General features: G+C 39.4%; 1 protein-coding gene across 3 annotated transcripts; it reads right to left on the bottom strand.

Annotated features, from left to right (window-relative positions):
- Positions 1 to 1,379: 1,379 nt before the first annotated feature.
- KCNJ15 (potassium inwardly rectifying channel subfamily J member 15) lies at positions 1,380 to 25,986 on the bottom strand. Of its 3 annotated transcripts, none has more exons than XM_015882522.1 (2): positions 25,613 to 25,986; positions 1,380 to 3,493 (listed from the first exon to the last, which is right to left on the bottom strand). In XM_015882522.1, exon 2 carries the CDS (start codon positions 3,475 to 3,477, stop codon positions 2,350 to 2,352), a length of 1,128 nt encoding a protein of 375 aa, XP_015738008.1. In that variant the 5' UTR covers positions 3,478 to 3,493; positions 25,613 to 25,986; the 3' UTR covers positions 1,380 to 2,349. The 3 variants fall into 3 exon arrangements, with proteins under 3 accessions (XP_015738008.1, XP_032304833.1, XP_015737998.1); XM_032448942.1 differs by lacking the exon at positions 25,613 to 25,986 and adding an exon at positions 4,290 to 4,516; XM_015882512.2 differs by lacking the exon at positions 25,613 to 25,986 and adding an exon at positions 3,853 to 4,251.
- Between the last annotated feature and the right edge of the window lie 279 nt (positions 25,987 to 26,265).

Below are 26,265 nucleotides of genomic sequence, written 5' to 3'. Positions count from 1 at the left end.
ATATTAAATATATATATATATATATATTCACTTTCCATTGCTATTTTTTCAGAATTATATAGTGACTGGGATGGAAGATTTTCTTGAAGGGTGTGCCCATGTTCTTAGTGTATACAGGGCATAGTTCTCTACCACTTTCACTAGGCCATGAAACCATGAAATTTTAGACTCTGTTTTAATTCAGATGAACAGAGATGAACAGCCACCAGACTAGGAGGCTTTTTGCCCTCCAAATGGGCAGAACAGTCTTAACTTGTGGGCAAGGAAGTCTGGGATGACCACAGTGTTTCTTTTTGGTTATCCATCCTATGAGTCCTCAGTTGAGGTAAATCACCATAGTTGTGTTTACATAACCAGAAGGGCTGACCACAGAGTGGTTGTGTGGTTTTGGTGATTCATATCAGATTTACGTCATGACATTTTCTACTGCAGTTCAGTACTCTACAGCTAAGCATACTGCACCAAAATCACATCTACTCTGTTCTTAACTTTCAAGTAGAGCAATGGAAATTAAACTTACATTAAAGTAGAAAGGAGAAATACAGCTCATTGCAGAACAAGACTGTTCTAAAGAAGGAAGTGAACAAAAGTACATTAAATGTTATACTACCATGTGTATAGTACTATTGCTCAGTCTTTCATTTAGCTGAATATTTTGTTTTTCTTTTTAATTAGAAAGTTCAGAAGTTCATCATTTCTGCGATGCTATATTTCTATCCAAAGCTTTTGCTTAGGATGATTGTTTAGGATGATTGTTTTCTTCAGGAAAACCTAATGACTGAAATGGACTAGTGATTCCCAACAACTTCATACTAGGATTGGTGTACACAGGGACATATGTCCTTACCTACTTCTACACACTGCAAAGTTTGGATCCTAAAAAAATACTTCACCACCTCCCTGGACAGCATGTGCCACTGCCTCACTACTCCTTCTGAGAAGAAACATTTCCTAATACACAACCTGAACCTTTCATGGTGCAATTTGAGGCCATTCCCTCTCTTCCTATTGCTGTTACCTGGGAGAGGAGACTAACACCTACCTGACTGCAACTTCCTATCAGCCATTCTTGGTAAAGCTTTTTTTTGCCAAAGTTTTCACAGAATTACAGAATAATCTTTAGAACTCACAAAATTGCTGAACTGATGTAAGTCAGAAATAATTTCTAAGTCTCATTAGAATGCTGATTTACATGAAAAATACATATTGCATGGATATCACTGCTACCTGATTTTCTTACCATAAACTGACCACTGTAGTGATCTACTGAGGTCCTTAGCTGTGTTCTGAACATACCTGCATGTGTGAAGCATTCAACTCTTTCAACATCTGCAAGCTACCACACCCCCTCCCTGTGCCACAAAGAGATCAGAAGCTGCTCAAATTAAATTCCTTTATTAGTGGAATGGTTTTAATAGACCAAAAATGAAATGGATGAAAGGAATGCTTGTCTGTTATGGCTGCCAGAAAAAGTAAATATTGTCTACAGACATTATACAGATTTCTTTTAACCAAATTAAATATGGTCTATAGCAAAGCAAGCAATCTGTAGAAATGTACTGTTATGCTGCTGTTACAAACTATTTACACTGGATAAAAAACAGGTGTCTCAAAGCCAGCTTTAACCTTAGTTGATTACAGTTATGATTCTGTGCATCTTCCCTTACCTCCTTTGTTCTTTTTTTGTTGTTGTTGTTGTTGTTTTTGCTATGAATAATTAACAAGGTTAAAAAAAGTGAGTGATCACAAAACACGTTCTGCACAGCAGAGAAAGAGGGCTCCCTTCCAGATCGCCCAGCACAACTACTACGCCACTCTCCTTCAAGATTTAAGGAGTTTATCCCTTCCCTGCAGGCTCTTCCCATGGTAGAAAATTTGTCTCTCTGATTTTCCTCACCAGGAATTCCCACAAAGGTAAGACCTGGTATGAAAATATACATTTTAAGTATACATTTTTTAACAGAGCACATTTTCTTTTAGCAGTACTATGCACTGTCTCTGTTCACAGTAAAAGTTTGTCAAGTAAATATTTGAAAGAATCAGCACTGTGCATCCAGTTTCACTTTCCAAACAGAATGTGGCGTGTCTGCTTTTAGTGTTGGTATGAGGCAGAGACTTGATACAAATCCAACTTTGCTAAGATCAAGAACAAAGAAATCCCACCTAATTATAAAATACTTGATTAACAACTCAGCCAAACAAAGGGATAGGTTTACTCTACACCAAAGCTATTTTCTGAGTTTTCACCACTGGTTTTATAATAGCCATACAGTACAGAAACAAATGTTTTGGGTTTTTTTTTTTTTCCAGTTTTTGGAAAGAATGCATCAAGATAGTTTGTCCATTCAATCACACATTGCTCTGCTGTAACAACATCGTTCTTAGTTCCCTTTCTCTTTGATCCTCCTGCCTGTATTTCTCCTCTAATTTTTGTTTTTCTGAGTCCACACTATAAAAAGAAGAATCTGTGCTTCTCCTGATCTTCTCAAACTGACTGAAATCTGCCACATACTTTCCATTTGGAGAGAGAGAAACCACAGGCACAAATTCATAACCCCAGTGAATCTCGTCAGGTATGTAGGAAGTCCTGCTTTGACAGACGGCACTGGTGGACTCCACTGTGGCATTCAGGAGCACAACAAGCTCAAAGTCCTTGTCCTTGAGATTTTGAGGTGTGAGATCTCTTAAAGGGCTGCTTTCATCCAAAATATGGTAGAATGTTAAAGGCAAAATGAGAAATGGGCTTTCTGAAGAGGAGTCAACATTGAACTTGACACTGGCTTGATTAAGCAGGATTCTCTCCCCTTCTTTGGTTTCATATGTCTGAAGAAGCTTCCCAGAGAGCTGGCACTGTATCAGAAGACTCTTCCTCATGTTTGCTACCCTGATCACCAGACAAAGTTCTCCGTTGTGTTTAGTAATCACAGCACAATGGCTAAACTTAATAGTTTCTGCCCTTTTTTTAGGTCTTGCAATTTTTGCCAGAAATGTACCTGTGATGAAGATCTCAATCAAGGTGGTGATGACCAGTTGGGCCACAAGCAAGAAAATGGCATGTGGACACTCCTCTGTAATGAAACGAAATCCATAGCCAATAGTTGTCTGTGACTCCAGAGAGAAGAGGAATGCCCCCGTAAGAGAGTCTACATTCTTGACACATGGCTCCCGCTTTGAGGTGAACTTGTTTATTTCTAAGTCTCCGTGAAGGAATGCAATGGCATAATAGATAACTCCAAAGAGGAACCAGGTCATAACAAATGTAGCAGCAAATAAGGTGAGTTTGTACCTCCACTTCATGTCTATAACTGTAGTCCACAAATCCTGAAGGTAGAGTAGGTAAATGCCATCAACTTTGTCTATGCGCACATTGCTGTGACCACTTTTGGACATCACACGGGGTTTGTGTGCCTTGAGCGCAGTGCTGATGCCTCCGTTAACCAGTGGGACGCGGGACATATTAATCTGAGTGGCTTCCATCCTCACTGCTTCAGTCCTAAGGAGAAAAGAAAAGAAAGAAGACTGTTACTTAATGAAATCAAATCACAAACCTTGTTCTGAAAAGCATTTGGAAGCGCTGATAGATAGAAGGTACAAGCATAATCTAAATATATCAGTAGTGAATTAAAAGAGCTGGAATATAAAGTTGTTCATGTAAAATAGCTGACATTAAAAATACTTCAGTATTACATATTTTCAGAAAAAAATAAACAGAAAGAAAATACTCCTTGATTCTGGTGACTGCCAAATATGGAGAGGTAGATTTCCTTTCAAATAGCCTGCAAAAGAAATTTGATCAAGCTAAAATTTTATATTAGTACTTTATTTCTGTAAAATGCATTATTTTTTTCTTACGTTTCTTTAGAGAAGAGGCTCTTTTTAACTACTGCAAAAGTTTTCTTTAGTGCCCTGAAGAGAGACATCTGATCGAAATTAAAGTCGCGTCAGTGCTTGGTTTAGAACGCAGATCCAGCACACCACCTCTGTCTCTTCCTGTGACAGAGGCAAAATGAGCCAGACCAGCTTTCACTCTGAACAATTAACTTCCACAAGTGATTTACTCAGTCGGATCTGATTCTTTGTCGCAAACCTACAACTAACGTACAGGGAAACAAAGCAGACCTGAACACATCAAAGTTGAGTTTCGGAAAGGAATATTTACACCTAAAACGCCTCAAAACTGTTTGTACTCTGTAGCACTCTGACTTCAAGCAGTCTAAGGAAAAAAAAAAGAAAAAAGAAAAAAAAAGTGGGAATTCACAAAGTCAGCATTCTGAGCTACGGGCCCTGACCTGTGCGAACCCAGCAGTCATTGGACCACCCGACTTCTGAAGTCTGTTTATTGTGCATCAGTCCGGATGGAGAGTAAGTGTGAGGACACTCAGAACTGAACAAAGCCCTCAGAGTGAAGCAGAACTGCCTGTGCCAGTTTAATGAGGCAAGTAACAAGACCCGGCTTGCAGGACTAGACAGCGGTAACACAGAGCAAGGACAGTGCATGTTATAGAAGTTTCCAACAACAAAACTTCCTGCTGAAAAAAAAATTAAACAAAAATTAAAAAAAAAAAAACACAACAAAACCATCCCTTGCATCCTTTGTGCTTTGGCAGGTCATTCAAAAAGCATTGTTTTGTTCCATTGTTTTCTCAGAAAGAGCCTTAAGTAAGTGAATCGCTGTTGTGAACTATCAAAAAAAAAAAAAAAAAAAGGAAAAAAAGAACATCTTCCTTATAGCCACTTAAAAGAAACTTGCAGGAAATACAAGATATATTTGTGGTACGCACATGTGCCAGCTCAGGACATCAGCATAATTGCTCACTGAAGTACCTTTCCTGTTATGTCAATTAAAGAGAATTTTTGTTTATGACTATAACCATCACAGTGTTGCAGGTTTTCTGGGAAAAGGTAATTAAACTTAATGCCCATTAAGACCTGTAGCTCATTCCAATTTGGTATTATCACCAGCATTTCTCTTCCATCATCCAAGAGTTGCTGAAATGTACATATATACTTGTTTCTATAAGAAAAAAATTTAGCAGTGATCCCAGTAGGAGATTCCTTATGTGACAGTCACATCAACACAGTGTGCACAGCATGTCCGGATAGTAAACAGGAAAAAACCTTCAAGTGATCTAAAAAAGAACAACAGGAGGAAATGGCAGTGGGGGGGAGAGGAGGTAAGGGTGGGAAGGAGCATACTTGTAACTGCTCTTTAGATAAACTCAAAATGGAGAGCTACTGTCAGTGTGGTAAATGCATGTAATCTCCAATGGAAAATCTTTTAGGAAAATAAATATCATTTAGTGAGGAGGCACCTTTCCCCACACTGAGCCTTACTCTGGATAAGCTACAGACATCAAATGTGTACAGAAGTCCATCTCAAAACAAGTATACCTCTTCCTCTCAAGATCACTTCCCCATAGCCATTACCTCCAGCCACAAACATCACCTCATCCCCCTGCTCAGCCTACCTGGACCCTGCTCCTGGGACCATGCTCCCCAGGGCTGCTGGCTCCTCCTCCTCTGGAGGTTATCAGGACAGAAGCAGCCAAGACTCCACCTTTCCTCCTTAGTGCTACAGCTGGTGGGCTTGAGTTGGTGGGGCAGGAACAGGGCTTACAGGGGCTTGGTCAAGGGCAGAGTTCATTCACTAGGTTCAAGAATGGCTTGGGGGCACTCTGCACACTTCACTCACCACATATCTACTATGTCCTGGACACATGGACTTCCACATGCAGGGGTCACTGGGTATAATAAAATCAGCTCTGCCCTGCATGTGTTGTGACAGTGGTACTTCCTTGCTCCTCCAAGAAGACAGGAAATAGAAAGGTAATTTCAAGGCAAAGCCTATTTCCTGGGAACATGCCATGTCTGGCATGTTCCAGACTGTGCTTCAATTCAAAACCAAAGTCATTTCTATCTATGCTTATTTAACATTTCCATGTGCAAAGTCAGTCTCCATGTACAGGGATAGCATGGCAGGGCCATTATTTTGGAGTCTGGCTGTGTCAGAATTTCCCAGTCATCTTTATTGTTCTTCCCAGTCTGTATTTCTGTATGTGACAAAGCTACTTGCTTTGTGATTTCCTGAAATGGATTCCAGCCAATTTCTGGTGCTTTTTTTGGTTGTAGGATTTTTGTTGTTGTTGTTGTTGTTTTTACTTCCCTTTTTATTATTATTTTCTTACATCACTTTTTCCTGTATGATCCTAAATTCTTCTAGTGCTCTTTTACTCCCCTGAGAAAGTCATGTTAATTTCCTTTCCCTGAAGAAGTACTTCCCTTCTTCTCTGCTGCAATGATACGGGAAGAGCGGATCTGTCATGCTGCCTCTGAGCAGCACTGCCCCTGCTGAGGCCCTTCCTTATCACTTACAGCAGCCAGCAGGAGTCATCTGCAGGAAGAAATTGTGATGAAGACAAAAGTGGAGTAAAAACAGGCTACATAGATTTCTCCCCTGCCATCCAATTCCCCACTGCTTTCAAGTGAATCAACCAGGGCACTATCCCAGAACAAATGATCAGTGGGTTTTGTAAATGGAAAACACATAGCATAGCATTTGCATTGCTTTTTCTTGTCCCACTCCTTCTATAGGCACCTCAGATATTCTATGCCCTATCAACTGTTCCCAGCAACGCAGCTGAAAGATTTTAGTTTGTTTCTACCATTTTCCCTCTAAGCCAGAAAGCACATCTACCACAGTTATGCAAGCAAACTATCCTGAATAATAGTAGTAGTATATATTTTGAAACTAAAAGAACATTATTTGTTTGTTAGCTAGCTGATTTTATGTCAATAAAGTATTTTTTGTTACCTAATAATAATAATAATAATAATAATAATCTAAAACTGTAGCTGCAAATAGAAGTGAACAGAAGTACAGTTAAGGAAACAGATACTTAATGGGAGAAAATGAAATAATCTCAGGTTTGTCTAGAGCTTTCATGTCCTGTGGATTACCTCCTTTCCTCATGAGCACTTTGGAACTGCTGAAGGAGACTCCCCATCAGGGCACATTCTAGTAATGGAATTTAGTGCAGACAAAATCAGTAAAACACAGAACTACATACCAAACCACCAACCATGAATACCTTGATCTGAAGGTAATTTCAGCAGCCAGGGATATAACAAGTACATTAACCCTGGTTCCAGAGACCGCATTATCAAGAAGTGAAAGCCAGCTTGCATGAACTAAAAAATGTTCCTCTTGCATGAAGCCAGATTTGCTTGTGCAAGATCTATTCTGGCAGACACAATGGATTGGAAGTGTACAGGAGCATGACTTGTTCAAGCGGCCTCAGATGTCTTTTTGTTTTCAGATCAGATATGCTTTGCCACTTGAGCAACCCCCCCAAACAACTCTACGCACTTCAGTGCCACTCTAACACAGGGCAAAACTTGCACTGTTTTTTCAACCAGCATAAAACATTAACAAGCTTGGCATTAAAAAAAACCAAAAAAACCAAAAAAACAGGGCTGAGGAAAGAAAGCATTGAATTGAAAAGAAATACACAATCTTCAGATCTTTCCTAGGTATTATGTGGTTCAGTAGGCTATAAAAGTCCTTCCTGAATTCTCAGTGCTCTGCCTAGCATGAACACCCTCCTCTTTTTGGGCTGTGTGAGTTGTGGGAAGCACAAGGTCCTGCATAGCAGACACCAACCAGCAAAATTCTCCTGTGTGTCTGATTTCTGGAACACACACACAGAGAGAAAAAAAAAAAAAAAAAAAAAAAAAAAAGAGGGCAAAGGGAGAGGGGCAGTAGCAGTGGTTGTGAAGGGATACTTCAGCTTCAGCTGCCACTGCAGTCAAACAGTTACAAGCTTGGACACTTCATAAAAGAGCCCTTCAGCTCTGGTAATGACCAACACTTACTTGCACAGCAGAAAGTAGTGTTAGACTGGGAACTGATCATATTGTGAATGATGCTGCCTTTAAAAAACAAATCATAGAATCATTAAGGTTGGAAGAGACCTTAAAACCACCCAGTCCAGCAGTCAGCGCACCCCCACCATGCCCACTGACCACATCCCTCAGTGCCACATCCACATGGCTCTTGAACACCTCCAGAGACGGTGACTCCACCACCTCCCTGGGCAACCTATGCTACCGCTTTACCACACTTTCTGAGAAGAAACATTTCCTACTATGCAACCTGAACCTTTCCTGGCATGATTTGAGGCCATTCCCTCTCATCCTATCTCTGTTAGCCAGGAGAAGAAGCCAGTACCCACCTCTCCATAACTTCCTTTCAGATGGTAGTAGGGAGTGACAAAGTGTCCCCTGAGCCTCCCCCTCCCCAGACTGAACAATCCCAGTTCCTTCAGACACTCCCCATGAGACCTGTACTTCAGACCCTTCTGAGTCTTTCTGATTTTTTCCACAAGACCGGAAGACAAGAACTGTGGATGTCCCCTCAAGTCAAAATCAGCACCCCAAGCTGTGCACTTAGGTCCACACACCTCCTGGCCATTTATCAGCACAGCACAGCCCTAGGATGGTGACACTCAGGAGCAGGTAGCAATGGTGGCACAGCAAATCCTAATCATAGACCTGAGTGCTGCAGATCTGATTGCACTAGAGGTTAAGGTTAATGGTTGTTGAGCTAGGGGCATGCTTTCCATCACTCACAGCAGGTCCAAGGGCAATCACTGACAGATCATTATTAAGAAAGTGAAAACCCAAATGCATCTTTTTCTCTCCTAGGCAGTCTGCCTGATATCTGGCCATGGAAGATGAATTTTCACTGAAGAAATCTCATGGTACACTGTTGCTCAGAGAGATTTGTACAGGAATCTTGTTCTTTCCAAAGGCAGGATGTGAGGCTTTGCAGTAGCTATTGATTTACGCAGATGAGCTTTGGAAACTACACTGATGCAAGAAATAGGAAAACAACCAAGTAGGCAGAGAAAAGGCAGGAGATTACCCAAAGCTTATTGAGGTTAACAGAGAGCCTCCCAGTGAATTCACAGGGCTCCTAATCAGGCCTTTAACCAGAGAGAAAGTATACACCATTATCTTCCCAACAGCTAGTGCACTGCTGTCTGTTTTTCCTAAAACCTGCCCTCCAGCCCCTGCCGCAGGTCCTGCAGATACACAGGGAACATGGCCATGCACAGCTTTCCATCTGGAAATCCTCGTACACACCAAAGTCTCCTTTCACAAAGTAAGTAAACTGATCAGTTTCCGAAACTTCTTTTTTTGTGTGTGCTTGATAGTATGGTTTATACAATGCAGCTGGAAAAGAGAAAATGGTTCACCAATTTCCTGCTCTGTTATTTTTAAGAATGTCTTTTATTCAGTAGTGAAATGTTCAGTACTTTTGAATGTCTCCCTTGCTGGCATATTAATGCTTCAAACTCTCTGTTTCAAACATTTCATATCACAGTTAAGCATTCAAATCTTGCCTCCGATGTGATACTTTTCCCACCCACTAACCCTTTCCCTGTTCTTTCTGTGCAAATCTTATGTGACTCTTTCTACATGAACAAGTCTAAACAGACTCTCATTAACTCATTTTCTTTCCATTTCTGAGGAGCTAGGTGCCAGAATTACTCTACAAGGCTGACAGAAACATTACTTTTGAATTCTGGTTGTCACACTTATACTCTGTACTTCCATGTCATTTATATCATTGAAATCTTCAGTCAGTTGCAGGAGCACCAGATACTTCTCAGATAACACCTCTGGCACAAGTAAGCATCTCAGCAAAAGCACACAGGAAAAGATGAGCTAAAGAGAGGATGAGAGAAATCATAGGATCATTTGAGTTGGAAGGGACACTTAAATGCCATCTGGTCCAACTCCTCTGCAGTGAGCAGGGACACCTACAGCTAGATCAAGTTGCTCAGAGCCTGTCCAATCTGGCCTCAAATGTCTCCAGGAATGGGGCACCCACCTCCTCTGTGGGCATGCCTTATCCCACTTAGCAGTAGCAGTCAGTGCTAGGACTAGAATATCAGAGATCTTAATACCTCCGACTGTCCTGTTTTCTGGGATACCTTTTGGGGAGGACTTTGTCCTCCTTTCTTCCTGAGATAGTCATCTTTTCTATAAGCGTATGTCTCATTATTTTATCCTCGCTTCTTTTTGCATAATATTCCATTCCTTTCCTCTTTTCTGCTCTCTGTGAATAGAAGAGTTCAATTTAGTAATGTTTACAGTGCTGTCATAGAAATTCATAGCTGTGTCAGCAGTTGTTTCTCACAAGACTGCACACTGGCTTACGTTCCTCAAGTATCTCACTGCAGGTTCACAGCACCTATTCCTGACCTCTCCATTACACGACTGTTTGCAAGGACTTCCATTTTTGAAAAGTTTCAGATGTTTGGGATGAGGTTTTCCTCAAAACTTGTCACAAGTGAACACATATTTTTATTACTTTGTTTACTTAATATGTAAGTCAAAATGAAACAGCAATTATTTCCAAAACCAGTGCCAAGAAAATATAGTTTGGAATGTTTCTACATCCATGTTGTTTAAACAGTTTTGGTGCCTTTTTCTTCGGGGATGTTAGTGTGTATGCACTCTTCAGTGTAGAGACCGAGATACACGCTCTGCATGGCTAGCTGAGCACCCTAAAAGTTTGGCCACAAAGTAATCTTGATGCCTCCTTGCTTTTTGGCCTTTTAAATTTGCATTTGTGCAGCTGAGCGTCTTCAGTGGGAAGCATAGAGTCTTCCCATCTCCCTAGTTCCATATTAGCGAACTCCTCTTCAAGGCTGGAAACGAGGGAAAGTCTTGCCTCAGGTGCAAGGAGGAGTCTCACCCCCACCTCCTTCAGCGGTCAAATTTTGGAACACAAATGCAGACTGGGAGTGGGGAGAAGCGGAGCAGAGGACACACTGAGAGGAGGTTGAATTCAAGCCAAGGAATGTTTCATTTCTGGCTCATCTTGCATAGACAGAAGGTAAACACTGAGCCTTTTGGTGTCCTACAGGGCACACTGTGGCATGCCCAAACACATAACCGTTGGGCGCCCATCAAAATGAGAGCCAGAAATGGAAGCACCTGCACGCTTGAAGCGCTTCCAGTGTAAAACAGAAGCTGGGCAGGGATTTTCTGCAGAATACTTTTTCACTTAGTCAACTAAGGCCTACCTAAGTCCTACTTAAGCACTTAATTCCTGTTTTGGGAACCGGCCCTTCCCAGGCCAACTGCTGGAGCTCCTGTGAGAATGTGCTTTCTGACAGCTCCCAGCTCCCGTTGCCCTCCCCTTCCCTCTGTGAGTACAGGCCACCTGGCTGGAGCATTCCCCAGTGCACTTGATTGTGGGGAGGCTGGTGCCAAAAAGGTATACAGGAAGGCTGTGCTGTTCTTCTATCAGATTTCAGGCTGTTTAGCTGATTGCCCAGAGGCATATTTTACCTTTGTTATGCATGTTTATGTACAACCTGGTATAAATCACCTAGGAATAATCTTACTGCGTAAGCTCATGTGCCAAGACTGTTTAGCATTTCTGTACCCAACCACGCAGTAACTATGTTTCCTTCCAGTATTTTAGTCACACAGTGGTGACTTTATAACCATATAGAAAATAACGAGCCTGAACTCATCTACCTTTAATATTGCTAAGTCTTACCAAGCTTACAAGGAAAGGAGTCATCTCTCAGGTCAGTTCAGAGCACAGATGTACAGTACTGGGTTACCACCTATGTTTGTTGTGACTGTAATTCCCTACTCACTATGGTTAGCCATGTCCTTGTTTTCTTTCACAGTAAGGAAAAAAGCCGGAATCTAGGTTTCAACCTCACCAGTTCTCACCTACTGCTTCACAAGTTATCACAGAATTATAAAACAATCCCATGTTGGAAAGGACTCATAAGGATCATCAGGTCCAACTCTAGGCCCCACAGAGGACCACACAAAAATCAGACCATATGTCTGTTAGCAAATGCCTACTCCAGCATGGAATAATTGTAGTATTAATAAAGTTAAACTCAGACCAACAGACTTGCCAACCCACAGATGGTTTAAAATGTGCTCATTTTGTTTCAGAAGTGAGGAAGGACTTATGAGACAGAAAGCTCATCTAGTTTCTCTTCTTATTTGCTCATTTGTTTGTTTATTCTCCCAATTCATTTCTTGGTTAATAAAAATCTGGTTTCATTTAAAAACAAACATGAAACCAAAACCAAAAAGCCACACATACTGTAGATTTCTAATTTAAATTGTCAGCAGGTGGCTGAAAATAAGTAGTAATTTTTCTAGTCATGGTAACACAAAAGGCAGGGAGAAAAGTTGGCATTCTTCTGATTGTTCATAAAAGTTGACAAAAATGTCTTCAGTCTGCCTTCCCCAGGGCCATTTCTTCCCATATCTCAGTTGCCGTACTGAGGTTGGTACATTAAAAGTATTAATTAGACAGAAAGAAAGTATTTTCAAATTGTTTGGAGTGGTTTGTGCCTCTGATTCCTTTCTCGGGCTACAGATACCATCAGACTCAAACACAGCTTGGCACTGCAAGTCCCATTGCCAGCCTCGTCTCATTTTGATGAGCAAGGGCATTGGCTTCTACCTCTATGTTAACTGTACAGTACAAATCCATCCACTGGATGAAGAGCTCTCTTTTTAATCACCATTTGTAATGCCAACTCATTGTACTGTATCCCAGTCAAGTTGGGTTTTGTTTTTGCATTAGTCATAGTGCACTGTGGCTCTCATAGCTCAGTGTAGGTGTGGCAAGGAGGTGAGGCTCCCTGCAGAGTGTCAGGCTTCTGCTATGTCAGAACCATTCCATGTGATTTCTGCATGTGAAACCACCTTTCTTGTAAACCACAGCACTTTAGCCCATAAAATCAGAGCTTATGCTGTTGGAGGAATGACCTTAGTACCTCACAAAATGAAATTAAAATGTTTGTAATTTTCAGTGTCTATACAGTTGCTAACTCTCGAAATTAAATATCAGCCTATGAAGATAATTTTTCCATCAAGGAAAGCTCCTTCTTTTAAATGTATAAAAGATTCAGTACTGTTGAAAATCATGTTCGGGCTGCAAAAGACAAGGAAACTGGCACTGGAAAAAATTGTTGTATTCAAAGGTCAGTATATTGGTTAAATTTTGATCAATTAAAGCCTTATGTGGATAGAATCAAATCAAATTGGGGAAATAAACCATTCTATCCTAGCTGGAGGATGGCTCATATTTCAGCGAAGACTTTCCCTGGTGACCATTTCTGGGTTTCTCTTCCTGTACAGTGTAGCGTCGTACTGCTTCATCCATGCTGAGCAGAGTAATTTGTGAATTAAGGCAGATTTATGGCTTCTTTGCTGGACCAGAACATACAAAAGAATCTGGCCTTGAGATTTTTGCAATAATATAAAGAATAATTCCAAGAAAGAGGGATGGGTTTGTCAAGGTTTCATCTTAAAACTCATTACAAGTTCATTTTCTCAGGAAGTTGTTTGGTTATGAAGAATTGTCCTACCTGTGTGAACAAGTTCATGCAGTGGAAAATGTTTTCAGAAAGTGATTCTCTTTAGTGCTAGCAAAATGCAGCCTCTGTGAGACAAAGCATGTACTTCCTTTACTCTAACCTAGTGATTTTTAAGTTAGACAAAGCACAGATGGTAATACTGACGTAGTTGATACATATAGATTACTTGGTTACTTTTTAATAGCGAATTGCTTTCTGTGAATTACAAAGTCTGTCCATTATTCTTTTTGACGTGCACTATAGCTTCAAAAATGTTCATCTCTACTCCATTTTCTACTCCAGTCTCTACAGAGATTTCAAATTGCATCAAGTACGTATTTCCACTGAATGTTTGCAACTGCTATATAGAGAACAAGTTCTACGTAATCGCTAACAAATGTTTGATAACTACTTAACAGAAAACAAAACAACAAAACTTTTGAATGCTGAAAACCAATAGTGGTATTGCCCCCAAAAATCAAGACATGATACTTCAGAGGCAAATATGTGTGTGCTCTCATACAAAACTCATACAGTCATTTCCACTGTTTAAAACAGTACTTCATGGTATGTGTGTTTGTGTTGCCTGTTCTGTAAATCACAAGCAGTTGTAAATACAAATACCAATCTGGGAGCATTTGATGCATCTATGGCCAGCAGTGAATGCCTCTAATTTAGATGTGATTCCTTTAGTGCCGTTTCCCATAATAAAGTGTCTAGGTTGTGGCACAGGAGAATAAGCTTCTGAACAGCATGTCTCAGAAGCATCAGCAATGACCAGTAACAACCACCTGTGACTATGTCCTTGCTCACTAAAGTCTCCCTTGAATTTGCCAGCGCTGCCCGAAGTGGCGTAGCATATTCCCTGTGAGGGCACTGGTGTTCCCCAGGGGCTCATGACTCAGCCCTAGTCCCTTCTCATCCTGACCCTGCAGCAGTCCCCAGATGAGAGATGCCTCCTGACCAGCCCAGCTGAGGATGGCCCTACAACCCAGGGATGACACCAATAGTCAGAGAGGTCCCATACACACCCTTAAGATACTGCACTGGTGTATAAACCAAGGGCCATCACCTGCTACTATGGAGTGGTCAGGGACAAATTAAAATCACCAATTACACTTTTATAGTGATGTAGGGATGTGTATTTTCAGCAGTGTCCAAGAATTTTACTTCATGGCAACTTCCTCTCTTTCTCTTTTTTTTTTTTTTTTTTTTCCCTGACCAATTCATGGATGTGGTTAATTTAAGGTTTAAAGGCTTTTTCTCTCTCTCACACACACACCCATATATGTTTTCCACTGGAGTCTGTGCTTTTTCCTAGACCCACCCAAATTCCAGTACATAGCTCACTTGTATGCCAAGCTTTCATTCTCTCCATGCAATGAATGGAAAAATACCCTTTTTTCCACTTCTGCACATTTTGGGAAGAGGACAGACAGAGAAGATGGAGGAAAGGCCTCTTGAGTAATTTAGTTATACCTGCTAATTCAGAGCAGAAATATGAGAGAATCCCAGCATTCGTGGGAATACTGCAGATTGACGTGCATGAGGTCTGAGCCCTAATGCTTCCTTGAGACTCAGAGTTGCAAATATGGAGTGCTAAGGATATTTAAACAATACTAATGATAAGGTAAAAGCAGTGTAAGCAGCTGGCTGATATATGTGTCCTTCTGTTCAAATAAAGTGTTTTGGTAGCACTCTTCAGTGTACTGATATTTTATGAGATGGATGAGACCAATACAAAGCTTAATAGTGTGATATATTAGCATCTTTTATATGGAAATGATAGTTTTCAGCTGTTTTATTTTACAGTCTTTTTCAGGCCATGAGTATGTTGGTGAAGGTGGTGGGCTGAGAACAAAGGGATCCTCTTAGAAATAGTAGCCCTGTAGAGAAAAGGCTGTGGGGCCAACACTGTTCTGCCCATGCTTTTCCTGCTAGAAGGGCACCATTGTATTACATGAAGTGGTCAGTAAAGCTCCAGTTCCCTCTCTCTATTGCATCTCCAGGGCAAACCTCACAGCCACATGCCTTTTGCATGGCACTCTCTTCCATGTGGATTCTCTGATGTCCAGTTAATGCTAGTCTCCCCTGTGTTCTTTTTTTTCTCAGTGAAGGCATTAATAACATCTCTTGGGCTTACAGAGCCACCTATTTTCATAAAGCCTGTTGGAACATCATTTCTGAAGCGTCTGTTCACCTGCCAAGTTAAGCTGAAATTAGCCTGTGGATTTAAATATATGGGCTGTATCCCTTAGTTGTGAGGGAACAGAAATGAAATTAAGCTAGATTAAACACATAGCCTTTTGCCAAGAAAATGTTATCATTGTTCTGAACTTAACTACCACTGTTAAACAATGAAAAAAAGAAAAAGAAAAAGAAAAAGAAAAAGAAAAAGAAAAAGAAAAAGAAAAAGAAAAAGAAAAAGAAAAAGAAAAAGAAAAAGAAAGGAGAAAAAAAAAAAAAAGATTAAAAGCTATAAATTTTTCAAAGAAAAAGATGCTTCCTGAGTTTGAGTACGAGGTTACACAGCCCTAGATTGTATGCCTTGCAGATAAACTGACAAGGAATCAGAGGGAAAATAAACTTTGTTTTCCTCATTGCTTTCCCAAATTACTGAGCCTCTGCCAATTTCCATGACACAGACCCCTCAGTCTGCTGCAGAGACTGTGGCTTCTCAGAGGGAGGAAATAGCATAAATGTACTGGTGCACATCAATGGTTTTTGATTTTCTCTCCAAACCAAAAATATCAAAACAAACAAAAAAATGCACTGAGGTTGAATCAAAAAACGTTTTTCTTGCAATTTTTTTAAATTTTTTTTAAGCTATTCTGGACTGGACACACTGTTTATTCAAACCAAAATTAAACCTGTTATTTTGATTTTACATTTGTATAGATGTGTGTGCACGTCTAATTTAAATCATGTGAGGAACAAGCCTTTGCTTTACTCAGAAGATCTAACTTCCACAAGTCAAAATGAATTCTTTAACTTTTGAGAATTGTTTTCGGACTTCTTGGGTCCAAAAGTCAAATTTAACATGAGAGCACAGAATCTGATCTTATGGGCATTTTTAGCTGAAAAAGGATTTGGGGGGAAGAATCCCTCACTCCTGTAACAACAGAAGCCAACTGGACTTCCTGGTGGGTTCAGTGACAAGAGTACAAGAAGCTACTGTGCTTCCTAGCAAAAGACAGCAGAAGAAATGCCTGTCCACACTGCTGAACTCTGAGAATCTAGCGGTGCAATTCACAGTCATTTTCCTTTGTCTTATAGCTTCTTGGGAACCTCTGTGAAAGGTCTGTGTTGCTACATTACAACATGACAAAAAAAAAAAAAAAGCAGCAATAATGTGCCCAAACAATAAAAAAAGCCCATGCTGGTGTTCAAAGTCACTATGTTTCCTTATGCTCAAAAGGAGATTATTTTGCTTGTTTATTTACACATACTTTATCTTTATGACTGTTCCTTTATGATCCCATATCATCTCAAAAGCTCAGTGATCTTTTACAGTTGGAAACTTGGGAAAGCCCAGCTTTGATCATTGAAGTAATTAGACTGAATAGGACATTGTTCATGTTCTATTAGGAATAGTTTCCTAAAACATTCAAAATACCACAAATGTTTGTGTTTTATTTTTAAATTCTACAATATTCAGCAACTTCTACCTTATTTTTTGTACGTTTTCCAAATGCTGTGAATTTCAGAAATCACTTTGATGTTTTCCAAGCAGTCTGACTTACGTTAACAAAAAAAACACCATTCCCCAATTACTTTCTGTTGCCTTGTTATAAGGCTTGATGCACCAATGGAAATGTATCCTAGCTGAGGAGTCCAGGTATAAAGAATAACTGGGCTATGAGGAAATCAACTGCATCTCCCATAAGAGATCATTCTTTCAGTGGAAAAAAAATAAAGCTTTTTGATCTGTCGTATCTCATACATTTCCTGTAATATTTAACTTTTAAAACGTTCAGTTTCCATTGGAAAATATGGTGTAACCAAACAGTAGTCATTTATATGTCATTTTAGTGCTATTGACTATTTTTAATATTTTTTCAACACCTGTTGAAGATAAATGATTGCAAAAGTAACTAATCATGACTATGGATAAATCAAATTACAATTGCATATTTCAAATGAAGTTAAGATTTGCTGTTGTTAGAAAGCCCCAGAAACTGCGACTTCACCAGACAGCTAGTAACTCAATGGCAGTACAGGAAATTTCTTCTTTTAATGGTGAAACCCTGTCAAACTCATTCTTTCCCTAAGAACGTATTCTGCCAGAGAGTGCTGCTTCTGCTTCACTCACTGTATGGTTCAGACGTCTGGTCTGCAGGCAACTTGTTGTCGTAGCACCTCCAAATTCTTCACACCAGTCAACTGGAATTTCATTTATTTAATTAACCTTTTTCCAATAAGTGTCTTGTTCATAGTCCTCATCTATCTCATGGGTATGTCATTCAAACTTCCCATGTCAAAAAAATGCATTTCTTCTATGCTATTTTGACTGTATTTTTCCTCTTCATTAGCAGAAACTTCTCTTACACGTTAAGCATAATTTTTTCACAGCTACTGCCCTGGTACTCAGAACTTATGCCTTGGGATATTAGTTCCCTTTTAGGCACCAGATCAGCTTACCGCTATCCAAACAAGTCCTTGAAATGCACTTGTTTTGAGAAAAATTCCAACTTTAATAAATATCTTCTTGTTATCGTGCTCACCTACCAAGTACCAGGTCTGGATTGTATCATGTCTCACTTGCTGTTAAATCTGAAATAATTTAGAGCAGACCTAAAGTTTTCCTATTCTTTGTTCAGCTCACTGAAAAGAATTTTGTGGATGGGAAATAACATAATCAGATTATAAACTATGTTTTCCCTTAGAATTGATAACAAATGATTAGTTTTCTAGGAAACATCTTTTCTCCAGGAAGGCTCTGTCTACCTTGTGACACCTTGGACTCTTTATCTGAGTTTTATGTGAAGGAAACTTACAGATTTGCTTTTCTTAAAATTTGCTTGGAAATTTGAAATAACTAGAAACCTCTCTGTGAAACAGTAGTTCAAGCTGTGTTTCTAAATATCTACCAAACTGAGCCATTTCTAAAGGTGAATGTTCTGTGAGATTAGTTCTGGGCTCTTTGGGTTAAAATTTCTCTATTTCCCGTTAGCAATCTGAAAGGTGTGTAGTGTGAGCTAGTCCTTTTAAGGCACCAGCATCAATGAAGAGTTGGACACCTCCATTCTGTCTGTCCCTTCTTCTCTGCCTGTAGATGCCCTTCTCCTTGCAGTGCCCTGAGAACTGATTCCAGAATTTTAATTTTTAGATAGTTGAGAATTACTTTATCTTACACTTGCAAAGAAGGTTCTGAGAAGTGGCAAGTTTATTTCTCCTATGGAAATTAACTGTTCTGGTGTATGTGAAGGTACACCCACATTTCTTAGAAGAACTGTGGTTACATATATAAATGATATAATACATGTGCATATCTTAAGTTGGAATATCCTAAATAAATATATGTAAATCTAACTCATACTGATGAAGCTTTTCAAGTTAAATCCCATGTCAATTGTGTGGTGTGGAATCTAATACAAGATTAAATAACCCAGTGCACCATTTCCATCAAACACATAGCTTAGTTACTATAAAAGAATGTATGTACTTAAACAGATGAACAACATTCATCTGTAAAAACAAACTATCCAAGAATTTAAAACAAGATCCAGCTATATGTCTGCTCTGTTTTGCAGATTCTTGTCAGTGCCATTCCATGCATCAGCTCACTTGTCTGTGTCATCAGCACTTGCACTGTCGCCATGTCCCTTACCAAATTGTACATTTATCTTGCTTGCTCTGCTAAAGGTTTCCTCACACATGAAGTTTTTACCTATGCACCTTCAAAAATGATATCTGGGCCTCCATGGAAGTAATCAGCTCTGCTTTTTCATACCCACTAGTGTCCTACATCTTTATCAGTCCTACTAACATTTTTTTACCACCAGTTCCCTATGTATAGTGCTGCTTAAATATGTTCTTTCTGTTAGAAGTGCATGGAATTTTAGGAACTTGGCAAATTTGAAAACTTTGACCGTTGTTTTCTTCTGAGGCTGGGGAATGAGGATCCAACCCTTTTCCCAGCTTTTTATTTGTGGATCCCAGTGTTAATATTTAAGCTCATATAGTAAGTACTGGTAACGTGCTTAAATCAGTTTCTAGTGAGAACACAAAGGTTATTGACTTCTGTGACACTTTCAGTCTTTATGTAGCAACTTGGATGGTTCAGAAGTTTCTTAAGATCTTTTAAAGCAAACAGAAGCAAAAGCTTTTCCTTGAACACTTAGTCATTATTTAAAAGTTCTAAAAGTTCTAAAGGTAGTGCAGCATTTAAAATCTCCCATCATACATTTTCACATTTTGCCAACCAGAAATATATCTGCAAGTTCAGACTCTCACATCTACATATACTAGGAGTATGTATCACTGTGGTCATTCTGCTGCACTGTTTTTTTGGACTATGGCATATAAACACTATTAAAATAATTCCCTATCACCTTAGACCTTAGGTAGAAGAGGGATGTCTACTATCAAGAAGCAGTATTTTGTGTCAGGATCAAGTCATAGCTGTGTGTATTATATGTTATATATATCTATAATGTGTACATGCAACAATAGAACTGACCAGAAATGAGGTTCAAGAATAAGGCATTCATAAAAATCTGGGATGAAACATCCATAATGCTGTGGTCTGTACTGAAGAAAGGGTATGAAGTCTGTAGCCTGAAGCAGGCTCACAGGATCAGCTCAGGAAGAGCAAAGGTATGTGGAAAAATAGGGTACATTATTAGGATTCCTATCAATATGATAGTTATAGTGTGATACAACCAGTTGATTATCACCTTCTGGCCTCTGCATTTCCCAGAATAGGGTTAAAGGGCCACAGTAGAAACAAGAACCAGATCTTTTGTTTGCCCATTATACATAGACATTAATAGCATTGTTAGCTTTCCCACACCTGCTTGTGTTCATTCACCTATATACTTCTGGAGGCATTTTTATTCTGCAGAACATTTCAGTCTTTGATTATTATTTATGCCTTGACAAGAGCTTTCAGCACCTTTTAGATAGCATATTTCACAATAGGTAATCAACATACTGAAGGCCAGAACCCATGAACTGATGTTCACTATTTTAATTTATAACTCACAGCTGGAGTCAATGCTGTTTGATATCTTTGTAGACATAAACAGTGTGACTTAGTGCACATCAGCTAATTTGTGGGTGACACCAAGCTAAGTAATATAGTTCCTACAATAGAAGGAAGATTTAGAGGGACCTGAACAGGCTTGAAGTGGGCCCACTAGAATCAAATGAGGTTCAACAAGGCCAAGTGCAAGGTGCTGCATTTGGAGCAGAACAATCCCAGACCTGAGTACAGACTGGGAGAGCTACCTGAGAGCAGCCTTGCAGAGGACTTGAATGTTCTGATGAAAAAAAAGGCTTGATACAGTCCAGCACTGTGCGTTTGCAGCCTTGAAGGACAACTGTATCCTGCACAAGAGGGATGTCAAGTGGGGAGAAGAAGAGGATAGTCCCCCTTTGCCCTCATTAAGCTCCATTTGGATTACCACATCCAGGCCTGGGGCCACCAGCCTACAGGAGGATGTAGAGCCATTGGAGCAGGTCCAGAGGAGGCTACAAAGATGATCAAAGGACTGGAGCTCCCCTCCTGTGAAGACTGGCTAGGGGAACTGGATTTGTTCAGTCTGGAGAAGGTTCTAGGAAGACCTCATTGCAAATTTCCAGTACTTAAAGAGTGCTTATAAACAGAAGGGGGCCTGACTTCTTGCACAGGCAGATAAGGCAAAAATGAACCATTTTAAACTAAAAGGTAGGAGATTTAGGTTAGATGTAAGGAAGTATTCCATTCCTCAGAGGGCAGTGAGGTGCTGGTACAGCTGCCCAGAGAAGCTGTTGTTCCCTATCCCTGGAGGAGCTCAAGGCCAGGTTGGATGTGGCCCTGGGCAGCCTGAGCTGGTGGGAGCAGCCCTGCCCATGGCAGGGCAGTTATAACTAGTTGATCTTAAATGATCCTTCCAACTCAGCCATTCTGTGATTCTAATGCCTTTTGGCCTAATCTTAGCTAAAGAGAGGTTGTTATTGAAAACCATTAAGTCTGAGACATGCAAGAGGCCAACCACCATGTACAATCAATGTCACCAAATATACACATTAATGAGGCCCAAAAAGGCAATAAAATAAAACACTGCCTTAAGACTTGTTTTTTTCCATCATAGGCTTTTCACGTTTGTGAATATTTTGTAATTTGCTCAAGAAGATTAATAAGAATTTTGAGTGTTCTGTATCAATCAAACATCTCCTCAAATGTGCTGACATATCTTTCTGTGAACGAAGACCAGCCTTGCTTATATGCTGTGAGAGTCACAGAAAGCACACCTTTTATACATTGCTGCACTAACTGTGGTTTGGCTGTTTATTGTGGAGAGAGAAGACTGTTGATAAGTTGATGTTGAAGTGTTTGAGGAAGGAAACTTTCTGGAAGCATTATTGCTAGATAAGATTGCAGGACACTGAAGCTTGTTTGCTTGGGTGAAAGGTAGGACAGGGGTTCAGAAGAGAATAGCTGGTCTAAAAATTAGTGGGAGTAAGGACAGAAGTAAGGGCAAGAATATTTGAGTAGAATAATCAGTAGGAAGAAAACAAGAAGCACTTAGAAAGTTATGAGTGATCAGAAAATTACAGAAATATCTTTGGTTGAATTTTTTCTTTTTTGGTCAGGTTGTGTAATTCAGATGAATTTTCCCCTTTCCTCCTGATCAGTTTATACTTAGAATATTCCTATAAAGTCATCAAAGCATGTATGCCATTCCCTATTTTGTTTCATTACAAATTACAGTAATTTATTCAACAGACAAACATATTTATCATATAGCCTTAAACCAAAAGTGCCAATTTTAGATAAGGAAAAGTTCAAAGTGTACAACTAGAGAGGTATATTGCTAGCTACAATCTAACCAAGAGTGAATCACCTCAGTTAAAGCAATGTAGATTAAATTAATCTGATTAGGCCATGCCATTATTGTAGTTAATACTTATTTTACTTTATCATTTTTGATTTACGAAGAAAATGTTACATATCTAGTCTGCCTAAGCGTGGACAGCTCTATCTGACAATCTCTGTGAGAAAAACAAACCCATAAGGAGTCAAATGAGGTTTTAAGAGGCACTAATCTTCTGTTCCCAAGCTTTACACTTCTCCTTCACATTAAGAGTCAGCTAAAATTGCCTGAAGGTCAAATTGCAGAGGCTAGTTTTAACTGAGTGGAATAAAGACAACTTTAATCAAGAAGCCACCCTGGGAGTCAGTGGAAAGGCAGCCTGCTCTCTTGCCTGAGCAGACACAGTGTGAGAAGAGAAGAAGATTGTAACAAAATGTCTAGATTAAAATGAATCACTGAAAAATTAAAGGACAGTGGCACTGACACCATTGATCACCTGAGTGATCCATTTTGGTCAAGGGGATTCTCAAGCTTAAAAGCTTGCAAGGTTTCCCAGTGTCTCCAATAGTTTGGAAGACATAGGAACTGCATGACACCGCAATACTTTCCTGAGATATGTGCTGGGTCCAGCCTGTACCCTAGAAGTATGATTTCAGCCTTTCACTGTAGGCAGACAAGGTTTGCAAAGGGATCCACTGGAAAATGTAATTTACCACTTCTGTCCCCTCAGGTAAAAATTACTGCAGATATCTTATCCCAAAACATACGTCTACCTTCTTTCTGTCCAAGTATTTTTTTTGCCCAGTGAAGGATGATAATACTTAAAGCATTCATGTTGTCTCTTGTTACTCTTCTGCCTAAGCATGACCCCTAGCTTTTCATGAACCTCAGAGTATGCCAGTCATGCAAAGACAGTTTCATACTCAGGAGGTGAAAGATGCTGTGGTTTTTACTTGCTATTCTTTTTGTTCCTTCCTCCTGCCTAATTAGTAATGTATCTGCTGTTTTTGGCTACCATACATGTGCATTTCACACCATTTGAGCTAGACAGATTTAAAATGAGCAGGCGGTATAATTCATGTAAAGCCAGTACAAGAGAGCTTCCTGTTTCAGCTGTGCCCTGTTACTCCCAAGAGCATGTATGCACTTTATGCCAAGCTATTTACCAAGTTAATGAAAAAAATACATTGAGTCCTAAAATGAGCCTCAAGCCTGTAGTAACTCATTCAGATAAGTTATGAATGTTGTCCCATTCCAAGGGGTTAGGAACAGCTTGGCAGGAAGGTAGTTGCCAGACATTTAACATTTAGTGCATTTGTTTGGACTGAAAAAATTGACATTAACTGTTTGATGCTCCAGCCAATGTTTTGGTTTGGGTTTTTTTTCTTATGTTTATATACACAGGACAACCAATAAAGGTAGAGAATTTTTCCCTCAATAGATTAAATAAATAAATAAATAAATAAATAAATAAATAAATAAAAGGAAAAAGAAGGGATAAAAAAAGAAAAAGAAAAAGAAAAAAGAAAGAAAAATATAATCTTGTAATTAGCTTTGGTTTTCCTGGAAGCATACTGAATCAAAATTTATTTCAAAAATGTTCTGAGGTTCAGAATGCAAAACAGTTAAGTTTCTGTTTTTCTTGGCCCTTCACAAGACTACCATCTGGTACTTCACAGCTTTGGTTTCTACCTGTTCCCAAAGAACACAGCCTGTCCATGTAACCATGTGTCTTAGGAGGAGCAGAGAATAATAATCCAGACTGCTTTAGTGAAATCTGGACAAGCAGAATTCTATTCCAGCTCAAATCAGGGCTGTGGGTTGATGACTTGTTTATTTCATTGCATGAGGAGCCAGGGTAAAAATGAACTATTTGTTTTCATTTTAAACTCTATAAAAAGTAACAGGATTGAAGTATTATTGTATGTATGCTGGAAGACTGAAGCCCAAGTCATCTGCTGCTGTTTTTGTCTCTAGGCCATGCCTCATTTACCAGGGTGAAATTCTTGGGGAAGTTTTTGGTCTCGTCTACACTCCGCTTTACAAAAGCAATGCCAGTTTGTACTGTATAACCAGCTGCAGTAAGTTACATTCCAGGCTTGCTTCCCCCCTTCTATAACCTGATTATTAGAGAGTGCAGAGAGCATAGTGACATTTTACAACAAAGGAATTAAAGCAGACTTATCTGTAGTAGCAAGTTTTCCCCTTTTCTTCCAAGTTTTGAGAGAAGAAATCACAGCTAACAATATCACAGTGAATACAAACAAAAAGTTTGGCAGGTAGGTACTTAGACACGGTAATCTGAAAAACCCTAGCAATGCCTTTAACTGCAGGATAAATAAAGGAAACAAGTTCAGTTAGAAAGTAATATAGATGCACCTGGTTCACAAAGGAAATCCAGGTTTGTTCCTTTTTGCAGTTAGCACGTTATGGAGAAAAAAAAAGAACTTATCTGTAAATCTCTTTAAAGCATGATCCCTATGAGAAAATAAAAAAGGAGGCAAAAACAAAGTACACTGAAGTAAAGGGGAGTTTTCAGCACAGGCGCGGACTCTGATTACTGAGGATAAGCCAAACCTGTTCTAAACAATAATGCAGCAATGTGAAGACACATGCAAAATTTGGAAGAAAATGCATGATGTTCTCCAACTCAGACATGTTTACATTCCTTGTAGCTACCACAGAAAACTTACATAATCTTTTCTTATACAGATAGGTAACGAGGACTGGATAAAGTTCTAGGCAAGTTTTCCTAGTATGTTAACTAAAACTGATTTCTGCACTGGAAAAGAAACAAGAACTGACTGAAAGACATTATTTTAAGAGCCCCCAAAGTTTTAAGAAAAAGTATCTGACAGGCAAATATTTACAAAGTTAGATCCAGCCCCCCTGCCCAACACCCAAAATATCAGCCATATACATTACAAACCTTACATTCAGGAGCTTGCACTAGTGGAAAGACAGCTTTTGCCGTATCATTGCTAAACTGCTATATCTCCAAGTTCACAAGAAGACATAAGCTTATAAAGAGATTTTTCTTCTGCAGACAGTTTCTATATTCTGAAATTACTAAAACAAGAAGAAATTAAATAGGAAAATAACCTACTCATTAGCTTTCATTTCCAGACAGTATCCAAAGTACTGTTAAGCATGTATGCATTTTTTACAAATACCTCTTACCTGTAAAAGAGCAATGTTCAGATTCCTTACTAGATGTTATCGTCATGACAAGTCAAACAATCTTTTTTATAAAAGGTCGAATGTCTTTTCAATAAAGCATTTGTGTATGGTTTAAACAAAAAATAAAAAATAAATTCAAAACACCATCAGAGTCTCCCTTCTCTCACTGTCAGTCAAAAACAAGTTAGAATAAGTCTGAGTTGAAATTACCTGAATAAAGAGACTGGAGAGAGAGAGGGAGGAGAGGGAGGGAGGGGGAAAGAGAGAGAAAAAAAAAGTCTGAGAGGAGACTCAGTGATGTCAGCAGTATGTCTTAAGGAAATCTACAGCTGAGCCCGGCAAACTTTATAACTACACAGCACTCGACACCCAGTTACGTGGTAAGTAAATACCTGCTTAAGAGGAAACTGATGTACTTTTAAAGAACGTCAGTTAATCTTTGAAGAAACTTTAGCCAAGCTGATCAAAGTCCTTTAAAGGCCTTATTGCCTAAATAAATAAGGTTGCAAGTGGTTGTATAATTCTAAGAACACGAAGAATTAAAAGTCAACGTTATTGATTACCATTTTCCTGTTGGCAAAAGGAAGGCTGAAACTCATCTGAAATACATTTGTACCAGGGTTGTAATGCACTGAGCTGTAGCAGCCACAGAT

The sequence above is a fragment of the Coturnix japonica genome, chromosome 1, assembly GCF_001577835.2.
Source record: "Coturnix japonica isolate 7356 chromosome 1, Coturnix japonica 2.1, whole genome shotgun sequence".
Lineage (NCBI taxonomy): Eukaryota > Metazoa > Chordata > Aves > Galliformes > Phasianidae > Coturnix > Coturnix japonica.
The sequence above is the reverse complement of the archived record's forward strand: the minus strand, read 5'-3'. Positions and strand labels throughout refer to the sequence as shown.